Below are 18,206 nucleotides of genomic sequence, written 5' to 3'. Positions count from 1 at the left end.
TTGGAGTGACAGAAGTTTTGAGACCCCTTATTTAATTGATCAGGAATAAGGCACATTAGTGGGGGCTACTTAAGTAGATTTGTCAGGTAACTATCTTTGCTTGAGTATTTATTTTTCTGGTGGAATTATACTTTTATCCCCTGCAATTGAAAACACATAACTGTACGTTTTACTCTTTATTTAACAATAGTAACAAGCCTATTGTGGCAAAGTATACTTTGTCAAAACTGGTGGGGTAGGCGGGGTTGGCAGGGGACATTTTGTGGAGAAAAACATTTGTTTTTGGGGGGCTTGAGATCGGTTTTAGGAGGGGCTTGGACGATGAACCTTTGCCATTAACGGTCCCATATTTTGGCTATTTAGAGTGACTTTCTAATATGGACTTAGTATAAAAGTGTCAATTCATTTCCAAAAACACGTTGGTTTTGTCATACGCGTGTCCATAAAAGGCCCCTCTGACAACTACTTCTGTTTGAGCCAGTTTTCTATCCGCTTTGTCCATATTTGGCTAAGACAGTCCCCCTTTCCTCTCATTTGTTGCCTCTGTGTAGAAGACCCACTTGTTAGCGCACACGTGGTTGTTATGTTGACAGCGCTGGCTCGGGAGGGGAGAGGTCGTCGGAGATCTTCTCTAGTGACGTAGACAAGCTTGAGAAATTCCATTGGGCGAATTTTCCGGCCTCTCGGCAGAAAAACATCCCAAACTCAGGAATACGCGGACCATTGTAATTCACATTTCACATGTGAGTCACTGATGGTGTTGTGGTACACTCGCCTGACTTTGGCGCGGGCAGTGTGGGTTCAGTTCCCACTCAGTGACGGTGTGAATGTGAGTGCGAATGGTTGTCCGTGTATATATGTGCCCTGCGGCTGATTGGCGACCAGTTCAGGGTGTAGTCCGCCTTTCGCCCAAAATCAGCTGGGATAGGCTCCAGCGCCCAATGACCCTGAACAGGATAAGCGGTGTTGAGAATGGATGGATGGATTTCACATGTACTGAGGCACCGTAGAGACAATATTACATCTCGAATACTAGAAAAAGTTAATTTTGCAAAATACGGGACCTTTAACACATGTTGGTCAAATATTTTTGGAGTGCCCCCCTAAAAGTGCCTAGCGATACCACTGTGTAGTGCTATTTACTGTTTGATACATGTGTGCCAGCCCTCATCGCGCTAATCTGTGACTCAAACAACACTTAATGCACCGCTGATTACCTTGCGCGGAGCCACCACTGGATAATTTAAGACCCTCAAATGTACACCCATAAAGCCGGCACTCACAGAGATTCCCTTGCATTATCACTTGGAAATGCAGCATTTCATCATCATCATTGGTAATAGAGGTGCAGAAGTGCTAAATATTTACTTAGTTGTTTTAATTTCATACGTGATGAGTGGGCAGGCACTCCCGAGACATAACTATTTGTATACAAACTTTAAAAATTCAATTTTTCCTCTTTAAAATACATACGTAATGTATCTAACATTTCTGTTCCCTATGCACAAAGCAAGGACCAACAAAGCATGCTTGGATGAGTTTGGTGTGGAAGAACTCCCCTCGAGCTCTGACTTCTCGTCATCAACAGGTGGTAAGGCATTAAATCTTCAGACATGCTTTTGACTTGTAATAATATGTATTTATTTATGTGTATATTGCAAACATTTGGAGTTAAAGCACATGGAATTATCCAGAGGTCATTGAAAGCTTTTTACACAAACAGCATTATTATTATTATTGTTATTATTATTTACATTGGCTGTTAATGCACTGCTGATTCATATATATGTATGTACTGTAGCAAATAAGGTTTAAGCAAAAATCTTAATAAAAATATAGTTACAGTAGTACACTTTTTGTCATCATAACTGTTACATTTCTTTGCTAGTGTTTCCTTTACTGCAGTAACAAGAATACCTCAGCGGATACATAGACACGTTATTTTTTTATGACATACACTACATTATCGTCAACATAAATTTTGCTATAGCCTGATTGTTAACGCCCTTATGATGTTAGAGCAAAAATGCTGCAAGTAAACATTTTCTGTACCACAGAAAGCAATCTGTAAGCAGATTTACGGAAGCCCGGTCATAAGACACTTAGATACGTAGCTTATTAATAATTTCATCGCATTTTTCTTATGCCAGCAACGTTTGTCCATCTTTTTTTTTTCCGTTCGGCAACATGCAGTTCCATTAATACCTGCGCTTGACTAAACACTGACAAATGTTCTAATTTTTTTACCAATGATGTTGATTTAGCTAGCACCTCACTTCTCAGCACCGTCAAAAAATCTCATCTTCTCTGAGTGAACGGATTCTCTGAGTCGCTGTATGGATGAAGCCGTCTCGTCGTCTCCGAAGAACTCAGCGGGCTCAAACATTTTGGTGATCTGTTTGGTAATCACGAAGGTTTCTGTGCTTTCGCGAGACGTTTCGCGGACAATTTGTTTCTGGGACAACGTCCTGCTACTCTGAGAACTCTCCACCGTCCATGATGACGAAATCTGACTGGCCTCGCTGGTTGACTGGACCTTGGACAGAACTTTGGTGTGCTGTGATTCAGAGCCTGCTTGTACGCTGGACGTAAACACATGTATTTTCCCCGACGCCAGTCTGAGAGTTTCCTCGGAGGAAGACGAGACCTCAGAGGACAGGATGGTGATCTTCTCGGGTAAGTCTGGCTCGATTGTGATCAGCTCGGACCTTGCAGTGGAAGTTACGACGTTCATTTCTCCGAGTTCCGGAGGTAAGTTCGGATCAGAGTATTTGACAGTTACTTTGGTCGGAGAAGATGGGGGCAAACTGACATACTCGCTTGTCACTGTTGAGCTGATGTCAGCGAAGGCATCTGATGACTGCACGGAACAGGTAGGGCTGATGTCTAACTCACGTTCTCCTGATGGACTCTTTTGATCCTTCTCGTCGTCTTTTTGGGGAGTTTTGGCAGGTGCTGAAGGTGAGGAGAGCCCAAATGTTGGAAAGCTAAACCATCCTGTCCGCTCAGGAGTTTTGGTGGCTTGTTGCTTGGCTTGTTTGTCCTTTGTGTCCTTTTCCTTCTCTGAGGCGTCTGGATGTTCTTCCACTTGTTCTGTTTGTGCCATATCAAATTCACCTTCAAATTTTTTTAGGACAACTCCAAATGTTGTGGGAGTGGCTTGTGGTGATTTACCATCTCCATTCAGTTCAGTTTTTATCTCTGGTTGATTGTCTTTATATTCTGTCTCAGGTGATACACTTTTGCCTTCTGGTTTTTGCCGTGAAAATGCAAGTCTTGGCATTTTGAAGGATGGCAGTTTGAATTTGCTTGGAGAGACGGGACTCACGTCATCATTCTCCATCCCCTTGCTCATCTTGACGTCAAACTCAACTTTCGGCGCTTCCGGGGCTGAGATGGTACTTTCCAATTGTTCAACTTCACCATCCGTCAGTTTGATCTCAGCGTCAACATCTGGCAATGGTTTAAGTTTGATTCCTGGTCCTTCAAGTTCACCTCCTTCAGTTTTCACTTCCACAGAAACGTCTTCAGTGTCAATGCTGGGTGCGGAAACAACCAGCGTGACGTCATCTTCAGGTATCTCCATCTTTATGCCATCAATTTCACTGTCTTCCTCCACATCAGGCACTTCAACACAAACCTTTGATGGAGAACCTCCAAATTTAGGTAATTTCAAAGATGGTAGTTTAAATTTTGATGTAGATCCTTCAACAACACTTTTTTTAGCGTCAATCTTTGCACCTTCTAATTCCACTTTAGGAGACAGTAGTTTCATTTCAGCATCTGGGAGTTGAACTTCAACATTTGGGAGTGTGATACCGCCATTCTTTTTTGATAAGCTTATATCAATGTCAGTGCCTTTTACTTTTGGCATGGAAACACCAAACTTTGGCATTTTAAACTTGCTCTCCTGCTCATCTATATTTACATCGACTTCTGGTGGTTGAAACTCAACTTGTGGTAGAGTAATTTCCAAATTTCGTTCAGGAGTAGAAAAGTCACCATCTGGGAGGGCAACCTCAACTTCACATTCTTTGCTACTTTGCTTAGTTAATGAAAATTTTGGAAATTTCACTGTTGGTAGTTTGAATTTTGAAGCAGATTTCTCATCATTACCTGGTTGAGCTTCAATCTTAGGGTCTTCTGGTTCTACTTTGGATGACGGTAGTGTCCTTTCAACTTCCGTGAGTTCACCTTCAGCTTCAGGGAGTATGATATCTCCATCTTGCGTTGATATGCCTATATCAATGTCAGGCCTTTTCACTTTTGGCATGGAGATGCCAAACTTAGGCATTATAAACTTGCTTCCTGATCCTTCAAGCTCACCTTCTTTCACATCAACTGATATTCCCCCTCTGTCAGTGGTGGGCGATGAAACATTTATTGCAGCTTCTTGTTCCGGGACCACAATCTTTACATCGCCAACTAAATTGTCTTTGTCCATATCAGGTACTTCGACACTGAACTTTGGTTTTGAAACTCCAAATTTAGGGAATTTTACCTTTGTCAATTTAATTTTTGAAGGAGATCCCTCAACACTCCGTGGTTGAGCTTCAATCTTAGGAGCTTCTATTTCCACTTTAGATGATGGTAGTTTCATTTCAATATCAGTAAGTTCAACTTCAATTTCTTGAAGTCTCATCTCTCCATCTTTCTTTAATAATCTTATATCAATGTCAGGTCCTTTTACTTTTGGCATCGAAATGCCAAACTTAGACTTGCTCTCCTGACCATCTAAATGTAAATCAACTTCTGGTGGTTGAAACTCCACTTTAGGTGACGTGATTTCCATTTTCCCTTCTGGAGTAGAAACATCAACGTCTGGGTCTTTGCTACTTTGCTTGGATAATGAGAATTTGGGAAATGAGAATCTTGACTTTTTCACCTTGACATCAACATCTGCCGCAAGATCGGGAAGTTTGGCTTCAACCAATAATTCCGGTGATTTTACATCTACTCCGTCCACCTTAATGTCTTTGTCCATATCAGGCACTTCCACACTGACTTGTGGTAAAGCCACACCTAATTTTGGTAATTTGAATGTTGGCAGTTTGAATTTTGAAGGTGATCCTTCAAGACTACCTGGTTTAGCTTCAATCTTAGGGCCATCTATTTCCACTTTGGCTGATGGTAGGTTCATTTCAACACCTGTAAGTTCAACTTCAGCCTCTGGGACTCCGATCTCACCATCCTTCTTTGATAAAGTTGTGTCAGTGTCACGTCCTTTTACTTTTGGCATGGAAATGCCAAACTTTGGCATTTTGTACTTGCCCTCCTGGCCATCGACATCAACATCTGAAGCAGGATCAGGAGGCTTTGCTTCAGCCTTTAATTCTGATGATTTTCCATCTGCTCCGTCCACTTTGATGTGTTTGTCTATATCAGGGACTTCCACATTGACCTGTGGTAAAGCCACCCCTAATTTAGGTAATTTGAATGTTGGTAGTTTGAATTTTGATGGAGATCCTTCAACGCAACCTGGTTGAGCTTCAATCTTTGGACCTTCTATTTCCACTTTAGCAGATGGTAGGTCCATCCTAACATCTGTGAGTTCAACTTCAGCCTCTGGGAGTCTGATCTCGCCTTCTTTCTTGGGTAAACTTATATCAATGTCAGGGCTTTTTACTTTTGGCATGGAGATGCCAAACTTTGGCAATTTGTACTTGCCCTCCTGCCCATCGATATTTACATCAACTTCCGGTGGTTGAAACTCCACTTTAGGAGAAGTGATTTCCAGTTTTCCTCCTGGAACAGAAACATCAACATGTGGGAGATCCATATCAAATTCAGATTCTTTGCTACTTTGCTTGGTTAATGAGAATTTGGGGAATAAGAATCTAGACTTTTTCACTTTGACATCAACATCTGCCGCAGCATCAGGAAGTTTGGCTTCAACCAATAAGTCTGGTGATTTTACATTTGCTCCATCCACCTTGATCTCTTTGTCCATATCAGGTACTTCCACACTGACTTGTGGTAAACCCACCCCTAATTTGGGTAATTTGAATGTTGGCAGTTTAAATTTTGATGGAGAGCCGTCAACACTACCTGGTTGAACTTCAATCTTAGGGCCTTCTATTTCCACTTGAGCTGATGGTAGTTTCATTTCAATATCTGTGAGTTCAACTTCAGCTTCTGGCAGTCTGAGTCCTCCATCTTTCCTTGAGAAGCTTAGATCAATGTCAGCGCCTTTTACGTTTGGCATGGAGATGCCAAACTTTGGCATTTTGTACTTGCCCTCCTGGCCATCGATATTTACATCAACTTCTGGTGGTTGAAACTCTACTTTAGGTGAAGTGATTTCCAGTTTTCCTTCTGGAACAGAAACATCAACATCTGGGAGATCAATATCAAATTCAGATTCTTTGCTACTTTGCTTGGTTAATGAGAACTTGGGGAATGAGAATCTAGACTTTTTCAACTTGACATCAACATCTGCCGCAGCATCAGGAAGTTTGGCTTCAACCAATAATTCTGGTGATTTTACAGTTGCTCCATCCACCTTGATCTCTTTGTCCATATCAGGTACTTCCACACTGACTTGTGGTAAAGCCACCCCTAATTTGGGTAATTTGAATGTTGGCAGTTTAAATTTTGATGGAGAGCCGTCAACACTACCTGGTTGAACTTCAATCTTAGGGCCTTCTATTTCCACTTGAGCTGATGGTAGTTTCATTTCAATATCTGTGAGTTCAACTTCAGCTTCTGGGAGTCTGAGTCCTCCATCTTTCTTTGAGAAGCTTATATCAAGGTCAGGGCCTTTTACGTTTGGCATGGAGATGCCAAACCTTGGCAATTTGTACTTGCCCTCCTGCCCATCGATATTTACATCAACTTCCGGTGGTTGAAACTCCACTTTAGGAGAAGTGATTTCCAGTTTTCCTTCTGGAACAGAAACGTCAACACCTGGGACAGAAATGTCAACTTCAGATTCTTTGCTACTTTGCTTGGTTAATGAGAATTTGGGGAATGAGAATCTAGACTTTTTCACTTTGACATCAACATCTGCCACAGCATCAGGAAGTTTGGCTTCAACCAATAATTCTGGTGATTTTACAGTTGCTCCATCCACCTTGACCTCTTTGTCTATATCCGGTACTTCCACACTGACCTGTGGTAAAGCCAGCCCAAATTTGGGTAATTTGAATGTTGGCAATTTGAATTTTGATGGAGAGCCGTCAACACTACCTGGTTGAGCTTCAATCTTAGGGCCTTCGATTTCCACTTGAGCTGATGGTAGTTTCATTTCAATATCTGTGAGTTCAACTTCAGCTTCTGGGAGTCTGAGTCCTCCATCTTTCTTTGATAATCTTATATCAATGTCAGGGCCTTTTACGTTTGGCATGGAGATGCCAAACTTTGGCATTTTGTACTTGCCCTCCTGCCCATCGATATTTACATCAACGTCCGGTGGTTGAAACTCTACTTTAGGTGAAGTGATTTCCAGTTTTCCTTCTGGAACAGAAACATCAACATCTGGGAGATCAATATCAAATTCAGATTCTTTGCTACTTTGCTTGGTTAATGAGAACTTGGGGAATGAGAATCTAGACTTTTTCAACTTGACATCAACATCTGCCGCAGCATCAGGAAGTTTGGCTTCAACCAATAATTCTGGTGATTTTACAGTTGCTCCATCCACCTTGATCTCTTTGTCCATATCAGGTACTTCCACACTGACTTGTGGTAAAGCCACCCCTAATTTGGGTAATTTGAATGTTGGCAGTTTAAATTTTGATGGAGAGCCGTCAACACTACCTGGTTGAACTTCAATCTTAGGGCCTTCTATTTCCACTTGAGCTGATGGTAGTTTCATTTCAATATCTGTGAGTTCAACTTCAGCTTCTGGGAGTCTGAGTCCTCCATCTTTCTTTGAGAAGCTTATGTCAAGGTCAGGGCCTTTTACGTTTGGCATGGAGATGCCAAACTTTGGCAATTTGTACTTGCCCTCCTGCCCATCGATATTTACATCAACTTCCGGTGGTTGAAACTCCACTTTAGGAGAAGTGATTTCCAGTTTTCCTTCTGGAACAGAAACGTCAACACCTGGGACAGAAATGTCAACTTCAGATTCTTTGCTACTTTGCTTAGTTAATGAGAATTTGGGGAATGAGAATCTAGACTTTTTCACTTTGACATCAACATCTGCCACAGCATCAGGAAGTTTGGCTTCAACCAATAATTCTGGTGATTTTACAGTTGCTCCATCCACCTTGATCTCTTTGTCCATATCAGGTACTTCCACACTGACCTGTGGTAAAGCCAGCCCAAATTTGGGTAATTTGAATGTTGGCAATTTGAATTTTGATGGAGAGCCGTCAACACTACCTGGTTGAGCTTCAATCTTAGGGCCTTCGATTTCCACTTGAGCTGATGGTAGTTTCATTTCAATATCTGTGAGTTCAACTTCAGCTTCTGGCAGTCTGAGTCCTCCATCTTTCCTTGAGAAGCTTAGATCAATGTCAGGGCCTTTTACGTTTGGCATGGAGATGCCAAACTTTGGCATTTTGTACTTGCCCTCCTGCCCATCGATATTTACATCAACGTCCGGTGGTTGAAACTCTACTTTAGGTGAAGTGATTTCCAGTTTTCCTTCTGGAACAGAAACATCAACATCTGGGAGATCAATATCAAATTCAGATTCTTTGCTACTTTGCTTGGTTAATGAGAACTTGGGGAATGAGAATCTAGACTTTTTCAACTTGACATCAACATCTGCCGCAGCATCAGGAAGTTTGGCTTCAACCAATAATTCTGGTGATTTTACAGTTGCTCCATCCACCTTGATCTCTTTGTCCATATCAGGTACTTCCACACTGACTTGTGGTAAAGCCACCCCTAATTTGGGTAATTTGAATGTTGGCAGTTTAAATTTTGATGGAGAGCCGTCAACACTACCTGGTTGAACTTCAATCTTAGGGCCTTCTATTTCCACTTGAGCTGATGGTAGTTTCATTTCAATATCTGTGAGTTCAACTTCAGCTTCTGGGAGTCTGAGTCCTCCATCTTTCTTTGAAAAGCTTATATCAAGGTCAGGGCCTTTTACGTTTGGCATGGAGATGCCAAACTTTGGCAATTTGTACTTGCCCTCCTGCCCATCGATATTTACATCAACTTCCGGTGGTTGAAACTCCACTTTAGGAGAAGTGATTTCCAGTTTTCCTTCTGGAACAGAAACGTCAACACCTGGGACAGAAATGTCAACTTCAGATTCTTTGCTACTTTGCTTGGTTAATGAGAATTTGGGGAATGAGAATCTAGACTTTTTCACTTTGACATCAACATCTGCCACAGCATCAGGAAGTTTGGCTTCAACCAATAATTCTGGTGATTTTACAGTTGCTCCATCCACCTTGATCTCTTTGTCCATATCAGGTACTTCCACACTGACCTGTGGTAAAGCCAGCCCAAATTTGGGTAATTTGAATGTTGGCAATTTGAATTTTGATGGAGAGCCGTCAACACTACCTGGTTGAGCTTCAATCTTAGGGCCTTCGATTTCCACTTGAGCTGATGGTAGTTTCATTTCAATATCTGTGAGTTCAACTTCAGCTTCTGGGAGTCTGAGCCCTCCATCTTTCTTTGATAAGCTTATATCAATGTCAGGGCCTTTTACGTTTGGCATGGAGATGCCAAACTTTGGCATTTTGTACTTGCCCTCCTGGCCATCGATATTTACATCAACTTCCGGTGGTTGAAACTCCACTTTAGGTGAAGTGATTTCCAGTTTTCCTTCTGGAAGAGAAACATCAACATGTGGGAGATCCATATCAAATTCTGATTCTTTGCTACTTTGCTTGGTTAATGAGAATTTGGGGAATGAGAATCTAGACTTTTTCACTTTGACATCAACATCTGCCGCAGCATCAGGAAGTTTGGCTTCAACCAATAATTCTGGTGATTTTACAGTTGCTCCATCCACCTTGATCTCTTTGTCCATATCAGGTACTTCCACACTGACTTGTGGTAAAGCCACCCCTAATTTGGGTAATTTGAATGTTGGCAGTTTAAATTTTGATGGAGAGCCGTCTACGCTACCTGGTTGAGTTTCAATCTTAGGGCCTTCTATTTCCACTTGAGCTGATGGTAGTTTCATTTCAATATCTGTGAGTTCAACTTCAGCTTCTGGGAGTCTGAGCCCTCCATCTTTCTTTGATAAACTTATATCAATGGCAGGGCCTTTTACGTTTGGCATGGAAATGCCAAACTTTGGCATTTTGTACTTGCCCTCCTGGCCATCGATATTTACATCAATTTCTGGTGGTTGAAACTCCACTTTAGGTGAAGTGAGTTCCAGTTTTCCTTCTGGAACAGAAACATCAACATCTGGGAGATTAATATCAAATTCAGATTCTTTGCTACTTTGCTTGGTTAATGAGAATTTGGGGAATGAGAATCTAGACTTTTTCAACTTCACATCAACATCTGCCGCAGCATCAGGAAGTTTGGCTTCAACCAATAATTCTGGTGATTTTACAGTTGCTCCATCCACCTTGATCTCTTTGTCCATATCAGGTACTTCCACACTGACCTGTTGTAAAGCCAGCCCAAATTTGGGTAATTTGAATGTTGGCAATTTGAATTTTGATGGAGAGCCGTCAACACTACCTGGTTGAGCTTCAATCTTAGGGCCTTCGATTTCCACTTGAGCTGATGGTAGTTTCATTTCAATATCTGTGAGTTCAACTTCAGCTTCTGGCAGTCTGAGTCCTCCATCTTTCCTTGAGAAGCTTAGATCAATGTCAGGGCCTTTTACGTTTGGCATGGAGATGCCAAACTTTGGCATTTTGTACTTGCCCTCCTGCCCATCGATATTTACATCAACGTCCGGTGGTTGAAACTCTACTTTAGGTGAAGTGATTTCCAGTTTTCCTTCTGGAACAGAAACATCAACATCTGGGAGATCAATATCAAATTCAGATTCTTTGCTACTTTGCTTGGTTAATGAGAACTTGGGGAATGAGAATCTAGACTTTTTCAACTTGACATCAACATCTGCCGCAGCATCAGGAAGTTTGGCTTCAACCAATAATTCTGGTGATTTTACAGTTGCTCCATCCACCTTGATCTCTTTGTCCATATCAGGTACTTCCACACTGACTTGTGGTAAAGCCACCCCTAATTTGGGTAATTTGAATGTTGGCAGTTTAAATTTTGATGGAGAGCCGTCAACACTACCTGGTTGAACTTCAATCTTAGGGCCTTCTATTTCCACTTGAGCTGATGGTAGTTTCATTTCAATATCTGTGAGTTCAACTTCAGCTTCTGGGAGTCTGAGTCCTCCATCTTTCTTTGAGAAGCTTATATCAAGGTCAGGGCCTTTTACGTTTGGCATGGAGATGCCAAACTTTGGCAATTTGTACTTGCCCTCCTGCCCATCGATATTTACATCAACTTCCGGTGGTTGAAACTCCACTTTAGGAGAAGTGATTTCCAGTTTTCCTTCTGGAACAGAAACGTCAACACCTGGGACAGAAATGTCAACTTCAGATTCTTTGCTACTTTGCTTGGTTAATGAGAATTTGGGGAATGAGAATCTAGACTTTTTCACTTTGACATCAACATCTGCCACAGCATCAGGAAGTTTGGCTTCAACCAATAATTCTGGTGATTTTACAGTTGCTCCATCCACCTTGATCTCTTTGTCCATATCAGGTACTTCCACACTGACCTGTGGTAAAGCCAGCCCAAATTTGGGTAATTTGAATGTTGGCAATTTGAATTTTGATGGAGAGCCGTCAACACTACCTGGTTGAGCTTCAATCTTAGGGCCTTCGATTTCCACTTGAGCTGATGGTAGTTTCATTTCAATATCTGTGAGTTCAACTTCAGCTTCTGGGAGTCTGAGTCCTCCATCTTTCTTTGATAAGCTTATATCAATGTCAGGGCCTTTTACGTTTGGCATGGAGATGCCAAACTTTGGCATTTTGTACTTGCCCTCCTGGCCATCGATATTTACATCAACTTCCGGTGGTTGAAACTCCACTTTAGGTGAAGTGATTTCCAGTTTTCCTTCTGGAAGAGAAACATCAACATGTGGGAGATCCATATCAAATTCTGATTCTTTGCTACTTTGCTTGGTTAATGAGAATTTGGGGAATGAGAATCTAGACTTTTTCACTTTGACATCAACATCTGCCGCAGCATCAGGAAGTTTGGCTTCAACCAATAATTCTGGTGATTTTACAGTTGCTCCATCCACCTTGATCTCTTTGTCCATATCAGGTACTTCCACACTGACTTGTGGTAAAGCCACCCCTAATTTGGGTAATTTGAATGTTGGCAGTTTAAATTTTGATGGAGAGCCGTCTACGCTACCTGGTTGAGTTTCAATCTTAGGGCCTTCTATTTCGACTTGAGCTGATGGTAGTTTCATTTCAATATCTGTGAGTTCAACTTCAGCTTCTGGGAGTCTGAGCCCTCCATCTTTCTTTGATAAACTTATATCAATGGCAGGGCCTTTTACGTTTGGCATGGAAATGCCAAACTTTGGCATTTTGTACTTGCCCTCCTGGCCATCGATATTTACATCAATTTCTGGTGGTTGAAACTCCACTTTAGGTGAAGTGAGTTCCAGTTTTCCTTCTGGAACAGAAACATCAACATCTGGGAGATTAATATCAAATTCAGATTCTTTGCTACTTTGCTTGGTTAATGAGAATTTGGGGAATGAGAATCTAGACTTTTTCAACTTCACATCAACATCTGCCGCAGCATCAGGAAGTTTGGCTTCAACCAATATTTCTGGTGATTTTACAGTTGCTCCATCCACCTTGATCTCTTTGTCCATATCAGGTACTTCCACACTGACCTGTGGTAAAGCCACCCCTAATTTGGGTAATTTGAATGTTGGTAGTTTGAATTTTGATGGAGATCCTTCAACGCAACCTGGTTGAGCTTCAATCTTTGGACCTTCTATTTCCACTTTAGCAGATGGTAGGTCCATCCTAACATCTGTGAGTTCAACTTCAGCCTCTGGGAGTCTGATCTCGCCTTCTTTCTTGGGTAAGCTTATATCAATGTCAGGGCTTTTTACTTTTGGCATGGAGATGCCAAACTTTGTCATTTTGTACTTGCCCTCCTGCCCATCGATATTTACATCAACGTCCGGTGGTTGAAACTCCAGTTTCGGTGAAGTGATTTCCAGTTTTCCTTCTGGAACAGAAACGTCAACACCTGGGACAGAAATGCCAACTTCAGATTCTTTGCTACTTTGCTTGTTTAATGAGAATTTGGGAAATGAGACTCGAGACCTTTTCACTTTGACATCAACATCTGTAGCAGTATCAGGAACTTCTGCTTCAACTTTTATTTCTGGTGGTTTTAAATCTGCTCCCTCCATTTTGACATCTTTGTCCACTTCCACATTGACCTGCGGTAAAGCCACGCCTAATTTTGGTAATTTCAATGTTGGTAATTTGAATTTAGAAGGAGATCCCTCAACACCGCCTGGTTGAGTTTCAATCTTGGGAGTTTCTATTTCCACTTTAGCTGATGGTAGTTTCATTTCAACAACTGTGAGTTCATTTGATGAGCTCAAATCAATTTCAGGTCTTTTCATTTTTGGCACAGAGATTCCAGGTTTTGACATTTTAAACTTGCACTCCTGGTTGTCTATTTTGACATCAACTTCTGGTGCTTCAAACTCAACTTTAGGTTGAGTCACCTCCAACTTTCCGACTGGAATAGAGATGTCAGCATCTGGGAGACCAATCTCAAGTTCAGAGTCTTTGCTACTTTGGTTGGTTAATGAAAATTTGGGAAATTTCACAGTTGGTAGTTTGAATTTTGATGGAGAGCCTCCAAGATTACTTGTTTGAGCTTCAATTTTTGGACCTTCCATTTCCACTTTAGCTGATGGTAGTTTCAGCTCAACAGCTGTGAGTTCAACTTCATCTTCTGGGAGTCTGATCTCGCCATCTTTCTTTGATAAGCTTATGTCAATGCCAGGTGGTTCAATGCTAACTGCTAAAACCTCCTCAGGAATGTTATCATCAAATCCATCAATTTTGACATCTCTGTCTCCATCCGGTACTTCTTCAGAAAGTGTTGGAGAAACAATCCCGAATTTTGGTAGTTTGAATATCGGCCTCCAAAATTTAGTTGGTGATGTTGTTTCCTTTGCCATAATATTATTCTTAGGAGTTTTAATATCACCTTCAACAGAAAGCTCTTTTTGTTTCTCACTAGGAATTTTGACTTCCGCTTTGGCTTCTGGTAGAGTAACTTCTTTCTTGGCTATAGTTAAATCAATTTCTGGTCCTTTCACTTTTGGCAGGGAGATGCCAAATTTCGGCATTTTAAACTTTCCCCCTTTATGTTCAATTTCAGCATACAAAGTTTCAGTATCTATCTCAGGTTCTTCAATTTTAGCCTCTGCAATCCCAATATTCACTTTTCCTAGATCAACTTTGGGAACATCTGGTTGTGTGATGTCAACACTTGTTTTTAAAGTTTTTAGTTTTTCTCTGTCTTCAACATCAAATTTCAAAGCTTGCATTTGTAATTCAGGTTTTTCAATGTCAATATCTGTCTGGAAATCATTACTTTGTCTGATATTTACACCAATTTGGGGCATCTCTGGTATTTTACCACCATTTCTTGTGTCCAGGAGATTGACATCAACATCTTTCTTTGTTAAATTTAACTCAATGTCAGGCCCTTTTACTTTTGGCGTTCTTACTCCCATTTTTGGCATTTTGAGCTTCATTCCCTGTCCATCCATGTCAGCCTCACACTCTGGTGATTTAATTTCCACAGCAACTAATGGTGCAGTTGGAAGTTTGACTCCGGCTTTGGCTTCACTACTGTCAATTTTGGGAGTATCTGGCATACAGACATCAACTTTAGCCTCTGGAGTTGTCACCCCCGTGCCTTTTTTTGACAAGTCTGCATGTGTTTTGTCTCCTTTTACCTTTGGCATGGATAAACGGAGATGTGGCATTTTAAACCTGCCACCTTTTCCATCCTGCTCAGCATCTGGAATCTTCGTGTCTGTCACAGATCCTTCAATATTCACGCGAGGGGCAGAAATGTTAACTACAAGGTCCTTTCCGGGAATATCAATATTGGAATCAACCTTGGCCTCTGGCACAGCAGCATCTCCACCTTCTTTGGATAAACCAAAATCAATATCAGGTCCCTTTACTTTAAATTTTGTTATTGGAAATTTGGTTTCGTGTCCATCAAGTTTAACTCCAGACAGAAGACATTCAGGTTTTTTATCTTTTCGTGGTGTTGCCTGTGCTATTCCAGGACTTAAATCCATATCTGAGGCTACTGGGAGTTGGGTCTCAGATTCAGGCTCTGTTTTTTTCACACCCACGTCTTTTTTGATAACGTTCACATTGAGCTGTGGCTCAGTAATTTCTGGCATTGTGAAATGAAACTGTGGCATTTTAAACTTCCATCCTTTTGCTTCCTGATCTATGGGTGACCCTGCAGTATCAACTGGTTGCTTCTCTTCCGGAATATTCTTGTACGCGCCTAATTGAGCATCAGGTGATTTGACTTTACCATCAGTCTTTGATAAGCTTAAATCAATTTCTGGACCTCTTAATTTTGGTAATGATACATCAAATTTCAGTATTTGGAATGGACTTCCTTTTCCATCAAGTTCCTTCTTGACAGGTGATTCAGCTGAATCAATGTATTCAAGTTCACCAATACTTATTTCAGTTTCATGCATTTTAGCATCTGACACGATGCCACCCTCACTTATTTCTTCTTTTAGGAATATAGTTCTTTCTCCTTTCACCTCATCATCCTTTGGTCCAGAAATATTTGGTTTCGGGAAATACATTCCAATGTCAGGGATTTTAAAGTCTGACTTTGAAAGCCCAATGCTTGGGAAAACTATCTTTGTCGTCTTTGATTTCTTGTCAGATTCTTTTGAATTGAGTGCAGGTTCACATTCTTGTGTTGTCTCTGTAGTTGTTTGGTCCACGCGGGTCACAGTTACAATTTCTTCTGAAGTTAAATCACCTGGATTGATCTTTGGTAGCTTGAATGAAGTCTTGGACAGTTCTGTAGTGGAAGTGTCTTCTGCCGTACTGATGGGTGTCTCCTGTTTTGTTTTGCTATCAGCAACTTTAGTGGGTGTTTTTACTGATATTCTTTGGGCGTTGGCATCTATCACAGTGATTTCTTCAGGAATAGGTACTCCACACATATCAACCTTGGGTAATTTATATCCAGGTAATTTTGAAACAGCCTCTTTCACGCTGTCCACATCAATTGAGAGTTGCACTGTTTCTGGTAGTTCATCGTGGAGTCCTTTGACATTTGTCCTTACAGACATGTCCTCCATACCAGGAATTTCAATATCTTCACGCTTGGGGAGGAGTGTTCTATTTTTAGTTTTGCTTTTGCCTTTGAGTGGAGATGCTTGTTCAATTTGAGTCATATGCTCGGGCTGATCCCCCTTTATAATGCCTTGATCTGCTATATCTAAACTTGCACCTAGTGTTTTTAGCCTTTTAGGTGATTTGGCTTTTGCCTCCTTCTTGTGTGATTTGTCCTTCCCTAACATTTTCAATTTTAATTCTGACCTTTCTTTCTTTTTCTTTTTACCATCTGGAGACAGTGGTCCAGTGGGGCTTTCTTGACCCGCCAGAGCCACCGTTAGATCGGTTGTTTTCAAAGCGCTGTCTATAGCGATGAGATCCACTCTGTGTTGAATAGCAAGGGGTTTGGTCACTCTTGAGTCGGAACCTTCTACCAGAGTCATCTCCTCCATCCTGTGTACTTCAGGCCTTCCTCCCACACGGCTTTGAAGAACCTCAGGTGAGAGCAATTCTTCGACTTCTTGTGTGCATGTTGTCGGTGCGTCAGTGTCCTGATCTTCAGAGGAACTAATGCGGCCTCTCTTTGTCAGAGATGGAAGCTTCATCTTGTGCCGTTTTTTGCCTTTGAGGGCGTCCTGAGTCTTTATCGGGGACTCTGTGTCGCTTGTGGTAGGACTCAGCTCCAACTTCCTCTGCTCATCAGCCTCCGAGGAACTATGAGACCTTGCAAAACGGGACTTCTTTCCTCTCCCTAAGGATGGAAACTTGGGCCAAGAAATGCGTGCATCACCTCGTCTCTTGGATTTTCCATGTTCCCGCATCTCTGGAGTGAAGGGTTCATCCTCCTGATTGGGAACAGAAATGTTAGTTTTGCCTCCTTAAACGAAGGCACCACAAAATGTCTGAAGATGTAACTTAAAATACTTACAGGGATTATGTCAGACTCAGCGAGGGGCTCTGTCTCTGTGATGTCTGGTTTGCGTTTAAGGCAGAGCTTCACTTTGTAAGCCTGAGCATGCTCCAGAATCTGAATGGCGTCCTGATATGACACATTGTCAAAATATACGGTGGCACTCAGAAGCTGATCGCCTGCATTTAAAGGAGTACAATTTAGAAGCATATTGGTAAGATTACAATTTACCAAATACACTCCTGAGCTTAGATCTATAGTTGCCATCCTCTGGAAAAAGTGTAGTTCTTCTTTTCTCAAACTGGCAGCATACCTTCTTTCAATTGTAGACTTTTAGAGGCGGGTGACTCTGGTACCACTTCTTTGATGAAGATTCCCTCTTTACCTCCTCCGCCATAGACAAGACCTTCTGCACCACCATCTTTGGCTGTTTTCACTATCATCCCTGAATCTGGGCTGTACGCTTCCTGTTGAAACACCACCATATGGTAGGTATAGCTGTTTAGGAATGACAGTTGTGCTATAGCAATCCGGAGAAATTGATTGGAAAATCACCTTCAGTTTGCTCATCTTTGGAGTCGAACGGCGGTCAAACCCACATGCAAAGCCAGACTTTTTAGCCTTCTTTCCCCTCCCTCTCTTGTGGTGTGGGTCATCCTCCTCCAACAAAAACAACAAAACTGTCAGCGAACACTTTCACAACCATCATTTCTTCTCAAAGTGGAATTCTATATGCAAATGTAGGTCGTTGTTTAGTTTAGTAGTTACAGAGGCTCTTTGTCAGGACCAAAGTCATTATACGTATACATTTAGGACAGTAGGGGGGCACCTTTGAATCTCTTTAGTGTCTGGCCGTTTTGATGTGGCCCGGTTCACTGATCAGAGTTTTGTGTTTAATGGCGAAAACATTACAAAAATAATTTAAAAAATTGCAGTTTTGTTTCATCCATCAGTCAAGAGGGGCTTTTCCACCAACCAGTCCAGGAACTTTGAGTTCTTGGTAGCAGGAG

At 41.6% G+C, this 18,206-nt stretch overlaps 1 protein-coding gene across 1 annotated transcript in view; it reads right to left on the bottom strand.

Moving 5' to 3' along the window:
- Nucleotides 1–1,617: 1,617 nt before the first annotated feature.
- The window catches only part of LOC133487685 (neuroblast differentiation-associated protein AHNAK), a 28,817-nt gene continuing 12,228 nt past the window's right edge, over nucleotides 1,618–18,206 (bottom strand). Inside the window, exons 4-7 of the mRNA XM_061794674.1 lie at nucleotides 17,752–17,856; nucleotides 17,510–17,663; nucleotides 17,215–17,375; nucleotides 1,618–17,131 (exon numbers count right to left, since the gene is read on the bottom strand). Of these exons, the coding sequence (XP_061650658.1) occupies nucleotides 2,273–17,131; nucleotides 17,215–17,375; nucleotides 17,510–17,663; nucleotides 17,752–17,856 (15,279 nt within the window). The 3' untranslated portion in view covers nucleotides 1,618–2,272. The remainder of the gene's footprint in view (nucleotides 17,132–17,214; nucleotides 17,376–17,509; nucleotides 17,664–17,751; nucleotides 17,857–18,206) is intronic.

This window comes from Phyllopteryx taeniolatus, chromosome 13, assembly GCF_024500385.1.
Source record: "Phyllopteryx taeniolatus isolate TA_2022b chromosome 13, UOR_Ptae_1.2, whole genome shotgun sequence".
Taxonomy (NCBI): domain Eukaryota; kingdom Metazoa; phylum Chordata; class Actinopteri; order Syngnathiformes; family Syngnathidae; genus Phyllopteryx; species Phyllopteryx taeniolatus.
The sequence above is the reverse complement of the archived record's forward strand: the minus strand, read 5'-3'. Positions and strand labels throughout refer to the sequence as shown.